The following is a 23,229-nucleotide window of genomic DNA, read 5'->3' as shown; positions in this document are numbered from 1 at the left end:
TTCTTTAGAGATGAACTTTCTAGTATTCTGGCTTGATGATGAGAGGTCAGTTTTATAATTTGGAGTCAGGTGACAAATTAGGCCTATCTCTTCCCAGGAAACTAGTTGTTCTTTACTTTGTACTATTTCAGAGATGTCGTTTAGGCTCTGGAGGTAACTTTCTGTAGTTAGGGAACTAGAGGCTTGAGTTTCTGCACACTGAAGGGGAAGGATAAGACAATGCTGAAAAACAAAGGAAAAGGGGTTTCTTCTTATTTCAGTATTTTCTTTTAAGGTGTAATTCTCTTTACCCCATGCCAGGTGATCATCTCAAGATGTCACTTGGGCTCCCGAGCTGGTGCCATTGTCTAGGCTAGCTTGCTGTAGGTGTTTGGATTCCCATAGCACCTCTGTTGCCGGTAACTTTTCAGGGTTAACAAGTTTGAATTGAATGTCAATGCTGTAATGTTCATGCTGAGACCCCCTCTTGCTTACCAGGGGCTTTATGGAAGTTGTATATTAGGAGCTCAAGAGTAGGATGAGTGGGACATAAATCTATAAAATTAGTAGTGACAGAATCTCTGAGATTCTGTTAGCTTACCTTGAAAATTCATACTAGGAATGGAAGAGCTGTCTGTCTCTAACTGCGCCCACTGCTGAGGTGGTTGCTAATGGGAGTTTTTGGTTTATTTTAAAACCTAGTATCATTTAGAGCTTATCTTAAAGACTTGTGAAACAGGATTTTGGAGATTTGTAATATATTATCAGCAATTAAAATTAGATAGCAACTTAACTTTTTATTATCAACATAAGTCACTATCCTGTATTTGCCAGATGGGCTTTCTGTGTGTATATAGATTGCCTAGTGATGATGTAACTAGAGAAACATAATCCTGTACTCGCTGACTTTTGGTTAGAGCATTGCTGGAAACAGGCAGGTCTGAAACATTATTTACCACCTTCTAGAGGCAGTAGGACCTGGGAGAATGGAGCCAATAAATGAGGACTGTTTTCATGTGATAGCAAACTTTATTCAGAGCATCAGACAGTTTATACTCTTGAGAGTTAAGAATAGTCACATGAGTAAGGTGTTCACAAGGTCAAGCCACAGGTAGCAAAACATTTTCTTTCCCATAGAGGCATCTAAACAAATAGCAATAGCCAGTTGTAATGAATAATCTAAAATGAACTCATTCCTAGCCTGTGTACCTGGGAGAGGCATGAAAGCACATCCAAGAACAACCCATATTATGGAGGAACAGAGATTACAGAGATTAGAAGACTCTTATTTACTTGGAGTTTTCTCACAGGGTCTCAGAAGTTGTTCATACAGCTTTGTTCATGAACTGTGTTCCTACCACCCATGTTGCTATGCATGGTTTTTGCATCTTACTGGGTGGCAAATATAATGTGACTAAAAATACAGTGAAGGATGAGGTAACCTTAGGAGACAGATATGCTGGGAGGTAGAAAGACTTGCGGTACTGTAGGTTTGTCATAGTGTTCATTTAGTAGGCTCACAGGCAGATTTTATTAGAGAAATTTGTTGTGCTGTGCCAAGAGCTTTCCCTTGTATCTAACTGGATTGCATAACAAACTTGCTTCTTTTTTACAGTTGTATTAGAATGTAATACGTATTTTAACAGGCAGATATTTCAGTCGTGTACTGTTTTCTTGTCTTTTAGCAGATTTATGAAGGATTTTATTCTGATATTAAATATAATGTAGCTAATTTGTTAAATAGTTAATTTCTTAACCTTTTTTTTTAATGAGTTGCTCTTCTAAAATACTGTCTCTGATTGCTTTTAGGTTACCTAGGGTATGCATAAATACAGACTTGGAAACTCTGAAAGAACTTAGAGTCAGCATTTCGAGGTAAATATATATCTATTAATGTAGTGTTAAGGCCGTCCTAGTCTGATTTATTAACAGCTAGCTAGCAAAAAAAAAAAGTGTACATAATGAGGGTTTACCTGCATGATGGTAGTGTAGATGGTATAAGCTAGCGAGCTCAAGCCCAGTGTCATAACTAAGATCAGTGTTTGTTGATTGTGTTAAGGTTTTCATATCAATTCCTCATGCTTCCTTTGTTTTTGAATCATAATAATCATTTAGGAAAGGCATCTCCAGATTTAAATTTCTTCCCAACCCTAGCATTGTCAATTCTAGTCTTGAATTGTCTTATATATAAACCAATTTGATGAAAAGTGGATAGAACAGGTTTAACCGTCCTTAGAGCTTGTTTTTAATTTCACTTGTTAAATTGGAGTTGGATTTCATGCACACACTAAAGACTTATTAGAGCTATTTTGATTTCTCAGCCAAGTACCTCTTCTGATGATCTTTATTTGTTTTTTGTAAATGGGAACCTAGGAAGTAAATGCATCATTTTCTTTGTTTCTTTGTAATATGTAAAGTGTAATCTTTAATGTTTGAGTCACATATATTTTGAAATCTTTCCTGGAGTTTGGCCGTAGTTTTTCTCTCAGTAGGTCAGGCTTGCCTTTGTTGCACTCACTCTATTATTTGTTTTAGAAGAAGTTTTGACATAAGATATCCCAAATGTCTTTTGTTTAAAAGTTGATACAAACTAATGGCCTGTTATTCAGCTCCTCATCTGAGTGGGACTCTGGTGTGTGCCCTCCATTTACAGGAATCTTATTCTTGACTGTTTCTACCTTTGTTTTAGAGCAGAAGCTTGGGCATGCTGTGGTTTTCCAATAAACTCTCACAATGTCAGAATGCAGTTCAGACAGCAGCAACACAGAGGTCGCAGACATTAAAACGGTAAAGCTGGGTTGTTGTCTGTGGAAAGAGGACAAGGGCTTATTTTTGTGTTTTATTACGTTGTTCTTTATGTTCGTTTGGCTTTTGTTCTTGTGGTGTTGGGTATTGAATCAAAGCCTTGCTTTGTATTAGGTAAGTGCCCTGCCCCGCATTATACCCCAGTCTCACTAAATACTGTTAAGTGTATAACCTACCAGTGCTGGCATACAGTTTTCCAGTGTCACACGGGTAGATTATTTGACAAAAAATTTAAAACCTGTAATTGAAAATAGTCACTTGTAGTTAATCTTTTGGTTCTTCCAAAGAAGTTAATGTGATTTATCCATGAGACTTGAACTCTTATATACCATCAGATTCTCAGCCTTTCACTTACGGCTAAGTTTTTTAAAAACTCGACTAAAACATGCTAAAGAAAGTAAAAATTGGCAAAATTATAGGTTATTATATGATTAAGTTACCTATTGATGTTTTAATCTTGGGTTTGCTTTCCTTAAATAGAAAGTGTTTTACTGTGGCCAGCCACTGTACATAAAATGAATAAAAATTAATTTAAATATTATGACCTTATGGAAAATATAATTGGAAGGGTTCAATTTCAATCTTCCATCTCCTTGTAAAATCCTATCCTCCACCATCAGGGATGGTAGCAGTTTATTTATTTCCAAACCAATAAAAATACATTGACTTGCCCATGATTGTGTCCTTTACATTGTTGTGTGGCCATTCATGAATCTGGCTTATTTCTATACACATACATACACACATATGAAACATGAGAACAGCAGATTTAATATATACAGAAAAATGGAACCCATATCTTGTTGTGAGGGAGAGACTGTGTCTGTGCGTGTATGTAAAATGGTTGTGTTCTAAAAATCAGAGAAAAAAGCTGCTTGTGCCACTCAGCTGACTTGGTTTTCTACAGAGTTGCTTAGTTTGTTCATTGTGTCCAAGCTGTGGTTTAGGACAGTGGGACAGAAAGAAACATACAGCTCCTGCACTCAAAATCAGTCTAATCAATTATTTTAAAGCAATAGTAAAGATTTCAAAGCTAAGAATAAAAAGTGCCTTAAAGTTTTAGAAGAATACTTTAGTTTATGGCTATTAGCAGTTTCAAGAAGATTTACTGATTGCAGAAAGTTTAAACCATATTCATAAGGATAAATAAGGAGAGAATGGCTAACCTTTAGAAGTCATGGAAGCGTCTAGATGGAGGTCATCCTGGTCTCTCACTGAGTTGTGCTGGATTCTGAATGTTGTACTGTATGAAGATCTTAGCTTGTGATCTGGCCACAGGCCTGGGACCTGAGGTTTCTAGTTTGATGGCTTTCTTTTTGTTTTGTTCCTGACTTTCCTTTTTTCTTCTCTCCCACCTTTATTTCTATTCTTTTCTCTTTTTCTTTCTTTCTAGATCTTTTATAGTAGAAGCAGTAATGGTGATTTACACTATCATTAGTTCAGAGTTGCATAAAATTCAACTCAACGTTAACTTGAATAGTAAGGGAATTTATTGGCTTTATGTTTTTGGCAGAGATGTTTTTATGTTGGGCTTTGAGGTTGATTGATTGAACTGCTCATTGATGCTACCAGGGACCACATTTCTTTGTTGTTGCTGTTGGAAGTACATCTTTTTATGGCTGTCAGATGATTTCAGCAGCACACAGGGCTAGCGTTTCTTGTACCATGTTTGAGGGGAAGAGTTGCTTTTCAGTCACTGAAAGGCCCAAACCTTTTGTCATTAGATTAGCATGAACCATTTCCTAGCCCAAAGAGAGGCATGTGCCATGGGCTGAGGGCTAGGTGACTGGCAGAAAGAAAGTCTGAAACCCAGCCTTGACAACTTTGATGAGCAGATGTTTAAGAATACACAGTGCTAGGCAGTCTCTTATTTGGGGAAAAAAGTACAAAGTGGCTAGTGAGTGATAGTCCCAGAGTTACCTGTTGTCTCTAACAGAAACGAAGTGCTTACTTGTATTATATTACAATATAATTTTTCAAAAATGACCCAGCACTATCCCTTGTGAAGTCAGATCTCTGATAGATAACTTTAACTTGAATGTTTGCTGCATCATTGTTCACAACAATCACAGTACTAAAACTGTGCTTGCGTCTGTCAGCAGATGGGAGCACACACTCACACCCATACACAACACCCCCCCCCCAAAGACACTAGGAATATTACTCAGAAAATAAAGAACTGCTGTTGCGAGAATTGGAATAGGATAACAAATACATGTTTTACCCATTTAGTTACTTGCTTTGTTAGTTTGTCTGTATCTGTATGGCTTCTGCTTAGTGACTGTTTGAGACTAATTTCCAGACATGATGCTTTGTCCACAAGTGCTTTAGTGAGTCCTTCCTAAGAATATGGCTGTCCTCTGACATACATGTAGTCAAGTTACCACATTCGGGGTCTTTTAACACTGTTGTTTTCTGTAGTGTAAAAGACCTCTTCATTAATACTTTTTACGTAATTCCTTTATTAATGTGATTAACATTAAAACTTATTCTTAAACGCAGATGTCTGTTTGGTTTGTTTATTGTAGTATATTCACAGGAGCTAAAATATGGAAGCAGCCTAAGTGTCTGTCAACAAGATTGGATACACAGACGTCCCCTCACCCCCAGAATAGTAATTGATCATGATAAAGAAGGAAATGTTGACAGTTGTGATAACCTAACTATACAGAGAGACCATTACACTAAGTGCAACAAACCAGGCTTAGAAAGACAAATACTTCAGGCCCTCTTATGTGGGTCTAGTAAACAGAGTTCTCTGACAAGGTGAGGGCATAGGTGAAAGTGTAAAGGGTGGGAGAATTGAGGAAATGCTGATTGAAGGGCATTAACATTTCAGTTACAGGGAGTACGTTCTAGAGCTCTAATAGCCAGTGGGCTACAGTTGGTAATACTGTATGTATTGTATAGTTGAACCTGCTCAGTGTGGTTTCTTAGTGTTCTCACCACATCAGGACATAGGAGCTGTGAACGTGTAGACTAGCTGACTGTGACAGTCAGTTCACTGTGTGTGTTCTGTCACATTCTTTTAGTATAGCCAGTTTCATCGTGAAAAGCTGTCAGATCTTCCCTAGATCAGTTAATATGTTTTGTTGTCTGTCTCTTTTAGTAGTCTGCTGTGGCGTATTTTCATAGTTTCTTTTGTATTTTATGATACTGAGTTTTGAAGAATAGTTTCCTTCTGCTTTAAAAAGTGGGAGCACACTTACTTGCTTTGTGGATCATTTTTCTAGATTAATTGTTATTAAAGTTGTTTATCTGAGAAGTCTTCTAGACGGGGGAGCTGGGTGGTCTCATGTGTAAAGTATTTGGAAGTGAAAAAAGACTGTTGACTGTTTCATTGTTGCTGTCTTTTCTCCTTCCTCTTAGATTCCTATTCCCTAGGACTTAGTTTTGTTGAAACTTTCCACAGTGCCTTGATGTGCTGAGTGAAAAAGTGTGGGGCCAGGCTTAAGGGCAAAGTTCCTAGATCAGCTGTGATTGGGAAGCAGCTATCATGGAGTGGTAGCAGGCCCAGGAAAGAGCTGCCTTAGTTGGTAGGCCTTCAGGGTGGCCTCTTGATCTTTAGAAGCTAGGTGAACTTGACTTCCATGCGAGGTTCTTGAGTCCTGTGTGCTGTGGAATTGGGAACTATGTGTGTCACGTGGGGTGCAGGGAATGGATGTTAGACTTTGATTCCAGTAGAAAGTGAGTTATCTCCCTTGAGGAATATGGTTTCTTTGATCCAATAATGATGATGGTGGTGGTGATGTGTGTATGTGGGGTGGTGGTGGTGGTGTGTGTGTGGGGGTGGTAATTGCCTGATAGTTTCTCCAAAAGTACTCTCTCAGCCCTTTCATGTGTCCTTCCTTTGAAAAGCATATTAAGAATAGTAATGTTTGTTGGTGTGTGGACAAGCTGTCTTTCCAAGATCCTCAGTGCCTGTGCTGCTTCCTTACAACAGTACCTTGAATAGGCTGTGTACTGAATTATGCCATCTTGATTTCTGCAACATGAGTGCAGTGTTGTAGCTCATGAAAGAGACTGGGAAGTAAAATGTTTGGTTTTCAGAAAACTAAAGAGCTGGATTCTTTTCTGGTGTCAGAGTAATAGTGAACACTACTGCAATTAGTAGAGTAGGGGTAAGAGCATAAGAGGGGTAAATGTTCCAAGTGCAGGATCAATAAATTCTGCTCATCGAGGGGAGGTAGTGATAGGTTTTCCCATAGAGTCTTGTCATCCTTGACTTTTGTTCTGGTTGAAACTTTTAGAAAGATTGGCCTGGGGATGGTTAGCCCAGTGGGTATAGTGCAGTGGGAACATGAGGAGCTGGTTCTTTTGATCCCAAGCACCTGTGTAAAAAGCCAGGCACCATGATTATCTGTAATCTGAACTGGTAGTAGGATGGGTTGTGTGCATGTGGTAGTTACAGGTAGAGATGGACAGATCCTGAGGTATTGGTGACCAGCCAGTTATTATGATCCTGCAGACTATGCCAACTAGTTTGAGATTTCTATCCCTTCATTCCAGTGCTCCAGTGACAAACCAAAATAGAACTCCAGCAAAGTCCAACTTGGGGGAAACCTGTGAGTTTATTGTGTTTATTTACAGAGCATCGGTGAGAGGTCATTTAGAGGAGAGTGAGTGACTGCAAAGCAGACACACCACTGGAAATTCCCACCTCAGCATGGATGGTAGCTTCTTATAGCTACATAGATGGGGTCTCCTCTTCTGTTAATTTTCCACTCTAGACCTCCTGAGACCACGAGGCCATGCATAATTAGAGCAGGATTCTATACAGATGGCAGGAGGTGTAGGGGCGTGCAGCTGGAAGTATCCACTGACCCTCCTCACCTGCTCCTTCTATGAGGGAAGGCCAGCACTCAGTAAGATCTGCTTTGGGGAAACCACAAGTAGTCATAGCTGTTCTGGTGAGAATGGTGGCCATTATGCTCAGATGACAGTGCTTTATAACACCAGTGTAGCTCATGGTGAGTTCCTGTTTCAGCAAGAGTCCCTGTCTCAAAAAAATGAGTGTGCTGGAGGATGACATCCAGTGTTGGCCTGTGGCTGCTACAGTTGCACACACTGGCACACACATAAACACATATGATTTTTAAAAGATCAGCTTTTATTTTGCTGGCTTACATAGTGAAAATTACTTCTGGAAAAGAGTATATGGAAATGGGAGAGTGCTTAGATGACAAGGAAGAGAATGTCATGCGTTTACTGTATCAGGGGTATGTATAATTTTAAATATAAATGTCTAAGGATAGTTTTAGCTATGCAGGTGTAGATCGACAGTTAAGCACAACACCCCTTTTAAGAAAACAATGTAACCAGGTCAGGTGTTTGCATCTTTAGTGCCTGCCTGTAGGTTGACTCATTATTTTGTCAACATAATGTTAGAGAACTTACAAAGAAATGTTTTTTTTTTAAATATTTATTTATTTATTATGTATACAATATTCTGTCTGCATGTATGTCTGCAGGCCAGAAGAGGGCACCAGAGCTCATCACAGATGGTTGTGAGCCACCATGTGGTTGCTGGGAATTGAACTCAGGACCTTTGGAAGAGCAGGCAATGCTCTTAACCTCTGAGCCATCTCTCCAGCCCCCACAAAGAAATGTTTTTATATGTTTGTACTTCACAATATAATGTGTATATTTACATGCTTACATGCATGTATATGTTTAACAAGGCATCATATGGGACATGTTGTCTTTTAAGGGTTTATTCTGGGCTTTGCTCTTTGCCAATAAATAGCGATGGAGTCTTTAATACCTTTAGATAGCTAAAGTTACTATGGTTTTCTACTAGTTTAAAGGCTAGTTCTTATTTTCTAGTAATGTAGCAGTACAAATTGATGTGTTTATATTTGTGCAGTTGCCTGGTTTATTCTTTAGACAAACTTCTAGGTATAGGTTTGCTAGGTTGTGTATACACTGCTTGACTTTTAAAACCATCCTCTTAGATCTCAAGAGAGACCAAACCAACCACAGGAAGAACTGGAAAGACTCTCAGGAGTGGTAGTCTGATGTCTCTCTTGTTCCTGTGCTTTCTTTTGTTTTAACCCTGCATGGTTGTGTAATGGTATTCTTTTTCCCTTTTATAGTAAGCTGTGCTAGAACAAAATGCAATGAAAGAAACACTGGATGAATGAAAAGCCCTGCTTTGCAGCCCCTCAGCATGGCAGGCCTGCAGCTCATGACCCCTGCTTCCTCACCAATGGGTCCTTTCTTTGGACTGCCATGGCAACAAGAAGCAATTCATGATAACATTTATACTCCAAGAAAATACCAGGTACTAATGAAATGACTAATACTGGAGCATTTTTCACTAAAGTAGAATAAATTAGTACAGAGTTGACACAACTTATAAAACTCATTTACCCTTTCAAGCCTCCCTCTTCTGATTAATTTTCTTGTTTAAAACATTTTTGTTCTTAATTGTTCTTTTCTGTTCTAACTTCTGCTGGGTAATTGATTTGTTGTATTGGTTCTGTTTGCAAGTCCTTCCCTATTCCCCCCCAATTCACACTGTTCCTTCATATCCATTTGGATGTATCAGTCCTAATGAGCTGGATAGGAATGGAGATTGTTTTGAAAGTGTTCAGCCCTGAGCTGTAGAAACATACCTATTGTAAGTTCGGTTATATGTGTTGTTCTAGAAAACTAACATGTGCAGAATATTTCTTAAATGTAATTGTTAGTGCCATATTAATGTATGTTTATAGCAGCACAGCTGTATCTAACAGCTATTTTACTTCCCTGTAATTCTTGAGTAAATATGAAGACATTGTTTTCTTTTTGTAAAGTTGTCTGCAGATTTAGATTTTAGAAAACAGAGAAATTTCTCATTTAAAACAAAAGCCAATTCTTAAATGTGGTGCCTAGTTAAGAAGTGCATGATCTTTTCCCATGTTTCAGGTTGAGCTGCTGGAAGCGGCTCTGGACCATAACACCATTGTCTGCTTGAATACCGGCTCAGGGAAGACGTTCATCGCGGTCCTGCTCACCAAAGAGCTGGCCCATCAGATCAGGGGCGACCTCAACCCACATGCAAAAAGGACCGTGTTCCTCGTCAACTCTGGTAATCAAACATCTTTTACCAAATGTGAGAACAAAATTGGATGAGACTTCATATTTTAACAGACTATCTCTGTGGGTATTAAGTTAAATTTTTGAAAGAGAGTTTGACAAGTAATGAGCTTACAGAAGTCCTGTTAGCCAAAATACCATTTTATTTCTCTGTAGAATTTCTCTGATTTTTCAGACTCTGCATTTCTCTTAATGAGACTTGCTCTGGGGCTCTTAGCCGGCTAAGTTGTGAAAATTGCTTTCATTCTTGGTATCTTCATAAAGCAGGTTGCTTCAGCACTTTTAGAAACTTGCATCTTCTTTAAAGCTGCTGAGAAAAACTAAGTGTCTGATGTTCATATATGTGGGAATATCAAAGTGAAAGCACAACCTGTGAACCCAAAATGACCTCCCTTTTTGTTTTTTTTTTAAATTTATTTATTTATTAAGGATTTCTGCCTCCTCCCCGCCACCGCCTCCCATTTCCCTCCCCCTCCCCCAATCAAGTCCCTCTCCCTCATCATCTTGAAGAGCAATCAGGGTTCCCTGACCTGTGGGAAGTCCAAGGACCGCCCACCTCCATCCAGGTTTAGCCAATCTGCCTAGGCTCCCCCAAAGCCAGTACGTGCAGTAGGATCAAAAACCCATTGCCATTGTTCTTGAGTTTAATCCCAAGTGCTGGGATTAAAGGCGTGTGCCACCACCGCCTGGCCCTTTTTGTTTTTTTAAAGACAATCTCAGAATAATTGTGTGATTTGAACAATACTTCTTGGTGAATTGATCTGGTTTCATTGAAGCTAGCAGGAGGGATGGATGTAGAGTTGGTGCCCTTCAGCCTGAAAAGAACTTAGGTCTTAGGATGAAGGAAATCAACTGTGAAGGGGGTATGAGGATGTCTGCAGGAAGAGACAGGGCCCATCCTCTGATTTTAGAGGGTGATCTTGGAACCATGATTTTTAAATTAGCCATTTAAAAAATTGGTGCCTAGGTATAACTTGATAATTTTGTAACTGTTCAGAAAACCAGTTGGACACATTGTTCATTTTTACATGTTATCTTTGTGACCAGCAAACCAGGTTGCTCAACAAGTCTCAGCTGTCAGAACCCACTCAGATCTCAAGGTTGGGGAGTATTCAAACCTAGAAGTCAATGCATCTTGGACAAAAGAGAGATGGAGCCAAGAGTTTACTAAGCACCAGGTGAGACCTGCAGGGCGTTTCACGGGATGGATCTTACCAGTTCTTGATTTGATTAGCATTAACCTTCACTATCTGAGGTAGTTTGAAAATGACACTTTCCCAGTACCTTTGCGTTCTCTTCCTGTAAGGTTCATCTGAAGCCAGTATGAACAATAAATTACTGAGTGCGTGTCATTCAGAGGGTAGAAAAGAGACAGCTGCCGTTATTTACTTGCTTGAAAAACACAAATACCTGTGACCTATTTTGAACTTGAAGAAAATGTACTTTTGAGTTAGGTACTTTTGAAACTGGAAGTTTCTTGGTTGAGACCTCTGCCTTTGTGTTTCCATGTAGCTAGTGTATGCTAAAGGCTTCTTATGTTTGGTGCTAGGAGGTGCACACTGTTGAGGACTGCTTTGTAATATTCAACAGCCTACTAATCACTAGTATGCCTCACATTGAAATGAAGCCAATTATAAAGCCTGTCCACAGAACAATAGGCTGTACAAAGAATATATAATCTTTCAGAAAACCCTGTCAGCTCAGTGCAATTCTTTTGTGATTTGACTAGGTTGACAGGTCTTGTCTTTTAATTATGGTTGGGGAAGCTGATGTCTATTTAGTAACTTACCATGAGGATGTGGTCTCCCTTTCTAAGGACTTTTCCTCATAATCTTTTCCCATATTTTCATTGTATACATCTTGGTTCCAGTGTTTGTATGTATGTTCTACATATGTAAAATTTTTTGCTTTAATTTTGACCCATGAATTTCATAATCTTCACTTCCATATACTGACTTTGTGGTCTCTGGTAGAGGGATAACCAGGCAAGTTAATGGCATTTGTGTACTGATGTCAGTTTTATTTTAGGTTCTCATTATGACTTGCTATGTCGCCTTGAATGTTTTGAAAAATGGTTACTTGTCACTGTCAGACATTAACCTTTTGGTGTTTGATGAGTGTCATCTTGCAATTCTAGACCACCCCTATCGAGAAATTATGAAGGTAAGTTTTTAGATTTTATCAACTTCAACAGTTCATGATCAAATTATTGAGTTTATTAAGCTATCAAGCATTACAGTTTTAAATTTTTAAGATTTTTATTTTATATGTATATGAGTTTGCCTGCATTTATGTCTGTGTACCACATTTGTGTATGGTATGCTCAGAGGCCAGAAGAAGCTGTTGGGTATTTTTGAAACTGGAATTACAGATGGTTGTGAGCCAATGTATGAGTGCTGGGAATTGAACCTGGGTCCTCTGAAAGAGCAATCAATGCTCTTAATTGCTGAGCCATTTCTCCAGCCCTATATACTGTTTAAAAAAAAAAAAAAATCAAAGTTGCCAGTATTGGGAACTTGATTCTAGTATACAGATGAATAAATCTTAAAACTAATTTCATTAATCTATAATCTGTAATGTTTTTAACATTGTAATATTGATTTTTTTTAGAGTATCCAAATATGCCCTTTTGAAAAATAAATCTTTAAACAAACAAACAAAAATGCAATAATTTATAGTATTATGCTCCTGTTTCCACAGAAGTGGATTTTAATAGCTGCCAGTGTTCCTGTGTTTGGATATGGCAGTGTCTCTTGCTGTGGTCTTACATGAGGAAGTCCTTACTTTCTGTATCTTTCATTATGCTAGCTCTGTGAAAGTTGTCCATCATGCCCTCGAATTTTGGGACTAACAGCTTCAATTTTAAATGGAAAATGTGATCCAGAGGAATTAGAAGAAAAGATTCAGAAACTGGAGAAGATTCTTAAGAGTAATGCTGAGACTGCGACTGACCTTGTGGTCTTAGACAGGTTTGTTTGTGCTTCTCAGTGGCTTGGCTTTCAGTGCAGTTAGTTACCAGCAACCACAAGTGTCCGTCTACCCTTGTTTCTCCAGAGAGCCCTAGATGGGCTGCTGCCACCTTCAGTGATGGTGTTGTGTGGGTGAGTGTGCTGGCTAGTTTTATGTCAGCTTGACACAGCCATACTTACCTGAGAGAAGAGAACCTCAACTGAAAAAAATGTCTCCAGAAATAAGATTGAGCTGTAAATAGACAAGCCTGTAAGGCATTTTCTTAGTGATCGATGGGGGAGGGTCCAACCCATTGTGGGAGGTGCCACCCTGAGTGCTGGTAGTCCTGGGCTGTATAAAACAGCCGACAGAACAAGCCAGAGGGTCAGGTGAGTGGCCTCTGCATCAGCTCCTGCCTCCAGATTCCTGTCCTGACTTCCTTTCACAATGAATTGTGATACAGACATGTAAGCAAAATAAACCCTTCCCCGAGGTGCTTTTGGTCTGATGTTTCCTCACAGCAGTAGTTACCCAGACTAAGTCAGTCAGCCCTTCCCGTTCCCTGGGGTAAACACTGGGGACATTTACCTTCAGTGGAAAGGACACCATCAGTGTGTGCCTTGGTATTCTGACCTAGACATCTCTCAGGGCACGTTGAAGCTCAAACTAGATAGAGGAGGTAAATGAATCAGAATGTTGTACTGAAGTTTTAAAGGATGATGCAAAGGTCTTTTGGGGAAAAGGCAAGGGACTTTTTTTTTTATTGGAAAGAGCTTTTGAAGGACTGTGGTTGGTTCTGTTTCAGTGGGATTACCTAATATTGCTGACACTCATTTCTTTTTCCAGCCTTCTTGCATTTGGATTAAGACAGAGTAGAGTTCCCAGCATATTTGAGATGTAGTAAACATCCAATCTGCATTCTTTTCTTTCCTGTTTCCTTTAGGAAAACCTCTTGTAAATAATATTTATTTATTTTATATTTAAAAAAAAGCCTGTTTATTTTCTGTGGGGAAATTCAGAAATATGAAAAAATAATAATTAAAATAAGTACCTAAAATTTTACCTTACTGCTAACATTTAGAATATTTTCTTAGTATCTTTTTTCCTTGTTTTTATAAAAAGCAGTTATTCATTTTCACTGATGATATTGACAGCTTGTTTCTGATTTTAAAGATACACTTCTCAGCCGTGTGAGATTGTGGTAGATTGTGGACCATTTACTGACAGAAGTGGGCTTTATGAAAGACTGCTGATGGAATTAGAAGAAGCACTTAATTTTATCAATGATTGTAATGTATCTGTACATTCAAAGGAAAGAGATTCTACTCTGATTTCCAAACAAGTAAGTATGTGCAGAGTCTCTCTGTTGAGCACTGCAATGAAGGAGTACTTCTGCTGAGGCTCTTTCTCCCACATTTCAGTTTAAACTATCTTATTAGTGCTGGACAGTTTTCATTGAACATGTGATAGCTAGCATATGTTAAGGTTGGGTTTGTTTGACAGTCACTTGTGTGTTATAACCCTCCCTGCAGGACTAGGAATTTGGATTATGCCTGTTTAAGAAGTGAGTCCAGTTTGTTTTGTTTTGCTTTGCTTTTGATCAGATGAGTTAGTTCCTGCTAGAACTTTTGGTCTGGGTCCTCTGCTGTTTCCTAACATTTGTAACAAGAATACCCCACACCTGCAGCAGCAGCTGTAGCACTCTGCCTTTTATCCCGTTGGAAGTAAAAATTATGGGACCCATTCCTGGCCTACTGAGTCTGGTCTCAGGAGGGTGTCCGTAGGACTAACGAGTTTGAGAAGCCCTTCCAGTGATCCTGATGTCATTGATGCTTGACAACTAGTGACCACTGTAGGTCTTTGCAGTGAATATCAATGCTTACTTAAATGTGGTCAGAATTTCTCGTGTTTTTTTGTTTGTTTGTTTTTTGTTTTTTCCCCGGCAATGTCTAGGTTGGTTTTTTTGTTTGTTTGGTTTTTGGAGACAGAGTCTCACTGTGTATCTGTGTATCTTCAGTTGTCCTTGAATTCACTCTGTAGGTAAGTCTGACCCCTAACTCACAGAGATCTGCTTGCCTTTGTCTCCTGAGTGCTGGGATTAAAGGTGTGTGTCACTGTGCCTGGCCTTGGTTGGGTTTTTAAACCCTATGAATCTTGCTTAGTTCATTTTCAATCCAATGTCCTTGCTGGCATATAGAACTGGTAAATGCCACATGTAGAGCCTGGCTGTACATTTTTATTCAACTCAGCTGAAGTTATAAGTTGGGCTACTCTGAACAGGCTCCAAGGTGAGATTCTGGATTTTACTGAGTGCTTTTATTACAATGAAGTCAGAGGGGATGGTGCACAGTGGTGTACAGCTGTCCCGCCTTTGTAGAGTAAAGTGCTGGTGCTAGCCTGTCAGAATTCACCCATACTTCCTAACATTCCATTTTAGTATTCATTATAGTAGAAACAATATATGTATGAATGACTAGGGAATGTGGGGTATGAGTACAATTGAAGGGACATTACTGTGGTCTTTGAAGAGTAGGGCTTTTCTGAGTTACTGCACTCCATAGCTCTTTACAGGGCTTAGTAGGGACCAGATGATGCAGTTGTAGTTGTACAAATCCTTCATCTAAAGGTTAGCTTTTAAAATCTCTCACAGTTACATATTTTAGCTGATATTTATTGTCTTTACTGGGAGAAAAGGAGGTAATTCTAGGCATAGATCTGTGACAGGAAAGTTGGGAAGGCTGCTAAGCTGTGCCTCTAATTGTTAGGGAATTAACTTCTCTGTGTTCCTGTTGGGGTAAATTGGTTTTGAAGAAATGCTTTAGAACAGCTGAAGTTCAGCTGTTTGAAAGTATGTGATGATTATCCAGCTTTTGGTTTTCTTTACTCTTCTCCTAGATACTCTCAGATTGCCGTGCAGTGTTGGTTGTTCTGGGACCCTGGTGTGCGGACAAAGTAGCCGGCATGATGGTAAGAGAACTGCAGAAGTACATCAAACACGAGCAAGAGGAGCTGCACAGGAAGTTCTTACTGTTTACAGACACTTTGCTGAGGAAAATACATGCACTGTGTGAAGAGCACTTCTCACCTGCCTCACTTGACCTGAAGTATGTGACTCCTAAAGTAATGAAACTGCTTGAGATCCTGCGCAAATACAAGCCCTATGAGCGACAGCAGTTTGAAAGTGTTGAGTGGTACAATAATAGGAATCAGGATAATTATGTGTCCTGGAGTGATTCTGAGGATGATGATGATGATGAAGAAATTGAAGAAAAGGAAAAGCCAGAGACAAATTTCCCTTCTCCATTTACCAATATTTTATGTGGAATTATTTTTGTGGAAAGAAGATACACAGCAGTTGTCCTGAACAGGTAACTGTCTGAGCCAGTGTCTGTCCCATGCAGAACAAAGCAGGTTTTCATGTGAGGAAACAGTGCTGTGAGGGCTTGTAGAGCCTGCACACAGGCTTGTTTCTATCTTTTACGAGGTCTCATCTGGAATTGGTGTGTCATGCTATCCTGAATTAACACATAAAATGTCTATAGTCACTTTCTCTAAAAACTAATTTTGACACAACTGACATTTCTGTCTTAAAGGATGCTAATTCATTCTAATTAATCCAAAGTAGAGAACATACAGAAAAGTTGAGTTGAAGTTAAAGCATGACTTGTTTTATGTGCAGTTGCTGGGTTCAGGTCAGTCAGCATTTGACGTACTAGGCTTTGCGTTGAGCATGTCTCACACAACTGTTTCTGTATACGCTTTTAGCATATACTTGATCTGAGTATTGAGGGTGAATTTTTTTATTATTATTAAAAATTTGCCCCTTAATGTGATACCATGAAATGCTGTTCTGGTTTCTGGGCATATAGGTCCTGAAGTCCTTAGAACCTTCAAAATGATAAGTATCATTTGTATGCTAAAGAATTGTTTAGTTTCAGGATGGGGGTTGGTCTAGAATGATCTAGGCAAGATTGGAACATAGCCTTTTCCAAGTGTTTGGGGAAGACTGAGTTGATGACCAGTGACCACTGATTTAACCAGCCATACCATATAAGAACAGTTTCATAAACCCAGAAGATTAGAGGAGAGAGCTTCCGGGTCACTGAAGTTCCTGGATGGTGTGGACCTAGGAAGGGTAAAGTCATGTGTCCCTCCTCACTTGTCTTGCCTTGTGAATCCATTCATCTGTATCCTTTGTATTAACCTGTATAATAAACCAGTAACAGTGTTTTGGACCCTTTGGCTGCTCTGAAGAGGACGCTGCTTGGGACCTGGGACTGGCATCTGAAAACTAGGAGCATTTCTTAGAGACTGGACCTTTCAGGCTTTGGGATCTGATCATATCTCTAGGTTGATAGTGACAGAATCAAATTAAGTTACAGGCACAAGCCAGCAATATGTCTTCTTCTACAGAACTGATAGTTTGCTGGGGAAAATTCTGAGGTCACAAGTCTTCTGTTATTGACTTCTGTGTTTGAGAACATAGGAGGAAAGACCATTGTTCAGTCTTCAAGGCTGCACTGGGGAGAATTTAGAGGGAGATTCGCTGTTTAGTTTGGTTTATAGATTGCATATTAAAACATTTTGAGTTAGCCAGACAGTGGTGGCACACATCTTTAATCCCAGCACTTGGGAGGTAGAGATAGGCGGATCTCTGAGTTCGAGGCCAGCATGGTCTACAGAGATAGTTCCAGGATAGGCTCCAAAGCTACACAGAGAAACCCTGTCTTGAAAAACCAAAAACCAACCAACTACACAAACAAACAAAACCATTTTGATTTGGAAGAGAATGTTACAAAGTTCTGAGAATATTATTGAATGTAATGGTTAATCCCTGTTTCTATCCTTTTAATAAATATTGTTTTTTTTTTTCCTGGAAACCTGGACACAGAGCTGTGCTTTAACTATGAGTCAGGTAGTTATTTAATATATGGTGTGTTTGGTTTTTTAGTAGATATTCTATCGTTTTCTTCCTTAAGAGGGTCCTTATTTTTTTGTACTTAAGACTGTACTTTTCTGGGAGATCCATTAATTGGCCAAGTTTGATCCCTGAGAGCCTTTTCTGAAAGTAGTCATCTCTGAGGAGAAATTAAGCTTTGTTTCCTGAGGTAATTGGGATTTTTTTCTTAACTGCTTCTTGAATGTTTAGGAATCTTAAGTTTTTTGAATAATGGGAAATTGGATTGGATAGCAGTCATCTGGTACTTTTCAGGTGGGTGATTTTGCTGGTCACTAAGCCTGGGCCTCTTGATGGATATGAAGTGAAATAACTTGAGGTATGGAATTATATTTAAAAAGGACATTAGGTTGGAAGGGACCTCACTGAGCATCTAATCCAACCACTTAGTTCTAAAAAAATGCTGCAGGAGGAAAAGTGATTTGCTCAAAGTTAAATTGCTAGTCAGTGGCAGGGACAATTCTAGAATCCTAATACCCAGCTCCCAACTTCCATTTCTTTCTACAATCATAACGCTCCTGGGTGTCCCTGAGCAACAGAACCAAGCGCTTTCAGCAGTAAGCAAGCCAGGGGACCAAAAGGTGTGTGGCTGATGGGGGTGGCGATGGGGAATGAAAATGGGGGGTGTTATTTCTTAGACTGGGGAAAAGGCATTTCAGGAGTAAAGGCATTTCAGTTTGGTACCACACTGGGTAGACTCCCTGCTCTGTGTATGACGGATGGCATTAGGATGAATGTTTTCTGGGCTTGGAGAGAATGGGAGTTTATCTTCTTTCTGCCCCCTTTATGAAAGCTTTTAAAGAACTCATGCTAGGATCTGCATGTGTTTTATGCAAAGATGTGTCCATTTTCATTGCAGAATTATTAGCCAGAAAAGGTTTACTTAAAATCAATCACTTCCTATTGACTTAAGGATCAGATTAATTGTGATAAGCTTTCATAAAATGTGGCTGGAGTTAGTATTCTAGAATGAATGAAGAGCAGTCGAGGGTTGACTTTATGGCATCTAATTAAAGGTACAGTAGAAATTTTGTTCTAATAAACTGAGCTTAGAAAAACTTGGTGCAACCTGAAGTCTTTCCTCCCCTCTGTTTATAGGAGGAAAGCCTCCTTGGTGACAGAGTAGAAGATCTTAATACACAGGCTGCTTCATCTCCGGCCCTGCCAATCATACTGCTGCTGTGTGTGCTGCAAGCCCAGCTTGTTCTCCCTCTTGCAGTCTGTCTTGTGTACCCTCACTGCAGTGTTTACAGTACTCCATGGGGGGAAGATGACACCTGTCCCAGACCCAGGTGTCAGAAGGTGGTGCCCAGGTACTAAGTTCAGTCTTCTCTCTCTGCCTTTCTAGGATTGTGTGGTACCACCATTGGACAGACCTGCATGTATATCCTGTCTGTCTCAGACTTCTCCCTCTCTAATACTTTTCATTCTGAACTATTTTTAATTTACAGAGCAGATGGATAGAGTCCTGTGTTTTCTCATCAGTTTCCCTATGATTAAGGCCCATGTCTCAATCAGGGAACCAACATTAGTGTAGTGCTAGACACTTCACCTCTGGATTTGTCTGTTTTCCAGTTTTCTGTTTCTGTCCTCCAAGTGATTTTTGCTTTGAGATGTAGTCAAGACTAACCTACTAACAAGATAGAATCTCAAATTAGTGCTCTTTTTGTCTTAGACATTTGCTGGAGTTACTGGGGTTACATGTTTAGCTCTATTCCTTTTGCACTTTTTTTGTGGCTGGGGGCAGGATATCCTTTAGTGCAGACTGGTTTCAAACTCACTGTGTAGCTGAGGACAACCTTGACTCTTCCTTGTAATTAATTAATTGGTTTGATAGAGGTGTGTGTCACCACCTCAGCTTTCCTGTCCCCCAGGGATCATATAGCATTATTGTTGTCTCTTCAGTCTTCTCTGGTCTTTCCTTGTTTCTGATGGTCTTGAGGCTCAGGAATATTGGTCAGGTATTTCATATGCTGCTGCTCCATTTGGACTGGCTGGTGGTATTCTCAGGGTTAAGCTAGGGGTAGGGGATGTCAAAGAATACTGTAGAGGTGGCACTTCTCTCTGGTCATGTCAGACTAGGGACTGGCTTAACAAAACCATCATTGATGAAGTTCAATTTCCTCCTAGTGTCTGCCAACCTTCCTACTGTGAAGTGTTTCTCTTTTCTTAATTTATGCTTTGGAAGCAAATTCCCACATTTAGGCCGTCTACAGAAGGAAGGAATGATTAACCTCCACTTCCTGGGAAGGCAGTGTATATATGCCTGTTGTTTGGAATTTGTCCTTAACTCCTTAATCCTGTTTACTTACCTTTCAGTTTGTATTTATTCGATCAGTGCAGACCCATGTCTGAATTTTGGATCATAACCTTACTAGTAGTGTACTATTCATTCAGATGCCCAGTTGTTTTCATCTGGGCCACTAGGAGCTATTTGTGGGTGGCTTCTTTGCTCCTTTATACACCTTCATTCCTTTGTGTTTTAAGTACTTCTTTACTTGGCTAACAGACGCTTCATCACTGTTCTTACCTTAATAGGGCTTTGTAGATTGCTTTAATGTGTTGATAATGTATATGTGTATATTTACACACACACGTGTTACACTGACAAGAGAGCATAAGGATTAAGGGACACTGGTGTATATATGTGTGTTTGTGTGCATGCATGCGCGCATGCGTGCGTGTGTGTGTGTGTGTGTGTGTGTGTGTGTGTATGGCTCTTGTATTTTCTTTTGCCATAATCAGCCATTTTTGCAATGGACCTCCTCTCTTCATACCCATTTTACAGGCACGTATTTTGTAAATTTATCTAATTTTAAAACCTATGCATCTGCATCTATAAAATAGTAGTAACACCTCCTCCCTCTTACTGTTAGTACACGTCAGTGTACACAGAAACGGTGTACTGTCCTATGACTATCAGGGGTCAGGATAGGAGCTGGGCACATTGACAGATAGTTTAAGGGTTAAGGGACACTGGGTAGGGAAGTGTTGTAATGTACTTCAAGTACACGGTAGATATTTTAGATGTTAGTGCGCAAATATGTTCATTCTGTTGTGTCTGTATTACGTAGCATGTGTGGTCATAAATCAGTTTCTGTAATCTAGTTCTCATGTACACCTTCTCTGTGTTTGTTCATGCCATCCTAATCCACCTGGGGAGGCATCATGTGGCACATGGTGTAGTCCTCCCTCTGCCCGAGTGCCGAAGAGAGGTTGAAAGTACTTGTATGGACACTCTGAGAAGCAACTTGACAAGAGTTTTATGCTTCCCGAATGTAATACAATTGAATTTTAGTGTTTTAAGTTTCATCTTCTTAGTAGTTTTTTCTATGGAATTTTACAGAAATACAGGGTTTTGGTGAGTTGGAAGTTTTTGAAAAATCTGGTTCTTTACTTTGATGTTGTGGATCCAGGGAGAACCATGGAGCTTAGCACATAGCTATCAACTTTCTTTCAGAGCCATAGGCACAGGGTGGGCCTTTTCACCTGTTCCACCATCTGCCAAGAAATTGTAAAGAAATTTGTGCTAATCGCTTATTAGCTTGCTGAGGATAGCGGACACTTCTTTTCTTTTCTTTGATGCCCATGACTTAGGCTTGGGACATGGTTAGACATTCTCTTCATTAGTCTAGGTGAACAATCATTTCTGCTTAATGTTAACAGCATACATACATAACATTACATTGTTGCTTACAAGGTATTTTTACTAATGTGCATATTGTCACTTCAATTCTGCAATTAGATGTCAGCGTCATTAAGGCAAAATAAATTCCTGTTAGTATTTTCATTTTTCAGCTAATTGAAGCCTGCCAGCTTGATAATTTGGGCAAAACACATTCTTAATTAGGAGTAACTTGAAGTGCATTTTAAAACCACCCATTCAAATTGATGCTTGTTTGTGTAAAACTAAAATGAACAATATATGTTATTTCTAAGGTAATTTATTTCAGATTTGGGGCTTTGGGGCGTGCTGCTTGTTTTCATGTGATTCTGTTTTTTTTTTGTTGCCCACATTGTGTATTCATCACAATAATGCAAGAGACCTTGGAATGGGAGATCAGGAAGCCTCTGAATTTAAACGTTTAAAGTCATTGAGTCCTAGAACAGACTGGCTAGCCTGCTGATTGGAGGCACAAGATACTCTGCATGGCCACCACATTTTGCCAGCTCTTTGATATTAGCCTGTTTCATCTATTTTTTAAAAAGAATGGTTTGATTTAAAAATGCAACTTTCCATTAGGAATTTATACTACATAGCATGATTTCAGAGGGACCATGTGGAGTCACTTAGGTCAGGTGTGGAACCGTTTATCCTGTGCTGAGTCTTTGAATGTGGGTAGTTCCAAATAGCTGTAATGGCAGCACTGGCTGTTAACCTTCGTTCTCTGTAATGTGATCCATCCTGTAGCTCTTTTCCATGTTTAGTCAGAAGGCCCCTTTGGGTTTCTGGCACTACAGGTTAATGCCAAGGAGCAGGTGGGAAAGGGGCCATAGCTTGGGGCTCCTTCATAACATTGTGGTTAATGGCATTGCTGTGAAAAAGCCCAGGACTCTGCAGGGTGAACGCTGTAACTCATGGGCTGGGAGCCAAAAGAGAATCTGAATTGAGCTAACAGGCCCCACTTTCCCAAGAACTCTGCTTCTAGTGATGATGGTAAGATGACCTAGTGGACCACTGTCACACCTGTGGGGGAACGTGTGAGGTGAGGCTGCACTCACTGCTCTGCAAGAAGAGAGCCTGTTGTCTTTACAAGTCTGGGCTCTGGTTCTCTCACTAGCTTGGTCCCATCCTGGGACACCATTTTGTTAAGTCATCATCCCTACTTTGGAGGTTAGAAGTAAAGTGACCTTTTTACTTGTTAGTGTGAGCCAGCTTTACAAATACCCAGCCTGCAGATGTGTATAATGAGAAAGGACACTTTTTTTGTTTGTTTGTTTGTTTGTTTGGTTTTTTTTTTTGGAAACTTGTTAGGAAGAAATGACCAAGCTTTAGCTGTCAACTTGACACAGCCTGGAGTCACCTGAGAGGAGAACTTCAATTGAGGATCAGATTGGTCTTGGGGATGGGAGGGATTTTCTTGCTTGTTAATTGAAGGCCCAATGCACTGTGGGTAGTACCCTCCTTAGAAGGTATAACTGGGCTATATAAGAAAGCTGGCTTGTGAACCTTCCAGCAAGCATCATCTTCTGTTCCTGCTGTACATTTTTGGTTGTGAAATACATTCCTTGGTCAGAGGTAATGCTGTGTGGACTAGCATGCTAGACTACCAATCAAGTTCCCTCCTTGAATTCCTGCCTCAACTCCCTCAGTGATGGACTGTGACCTGACATTGTAAGCTGAAATGGCCCCATTCCTCCCCAGCACTGCTTTTGGTAAGAGTGTTTTGTCACAATAACAGAGGTAAAACTAGAGCAACTGTTTTTTTTTTTTTTTTTTTTTTTTTTTTTTTTTTTTT

General features: G+C 39.6%; 1 protein-coding gene across 7 annotated transcripts in view; it reads left to right on the top strand.

Annotated features, from left to right (window-relative positions):
- The window catches only part of Dicer1 (dicer 1, ribonuclease III), a 68,760-nt gene that overhangs the window by 15,048 nt on the left and 30,483 nt on the right, over window positions 1-23,229 (top strand). For 4 of the 7 annotated variants that reach the window (XR_003377169.1, XM_013346069.2, XM_026780964.1 and 1 more), the window contains 9 exons: window positions 1,789-1,854; window positions 2,669-2,766; window positions 8,880-9,067; window positions 9,694-9,856; window positions 10,912-11,042; window positions 11,893-12,027; window positions 12,673-12,833; window positions 13,987-14,155; window positions 15,709-16,181. Coding sequence is in view for 6 of the 7 variants with exons in the window: in XM_013346069.2 (XP_013201523.1) it covers window positions 8,924-9,067; window positions 9,694-9,856; window positions 10,912-11,042; window positions 11,893-12,027; window positions 12,673-12,833; window positions 13,987-14,155; window positions 15,709-16,181 (1,376 nt within the window). In the remaining variant the exon portion in view is untranslated. Of the gene's footprint in view, window positions 1-1,788; window positions 1,855-2,668; window positions 2,767-8,879; window positions 9,068-9,693; window positions 9,857-10,911; window positions 11,043-11,892; window positions 12,028-12,672; window positions 12,834-13,986; window positions 14,156-15,708; window positions 16,182-23,229 lie in introns of those variants that run through there. The other 3 variants (XM_026780969.1, XM_005343513.3, XM_026780960.1) reach the window with 3 other exon arrangements.

This window comes from Microtus ochrogaster, chromosome 1, assembly GCF_000317375.1.
Source record: "Microtus ochrogaster isolate Prairie Vole_2 chromosome 1, MicOch1.0, whole genome shotgun sequence".
Taxonomy (NCBI): domain Eukaryota; kingdom Metazoa; phylum Chordata; class Mammalia; order Rodentia; family Cricetidae; genus Microtus; species Microtus ochrogaster.
This window is presented reverse-complemented; position numbering and strand designations above follow the sequence as displayed.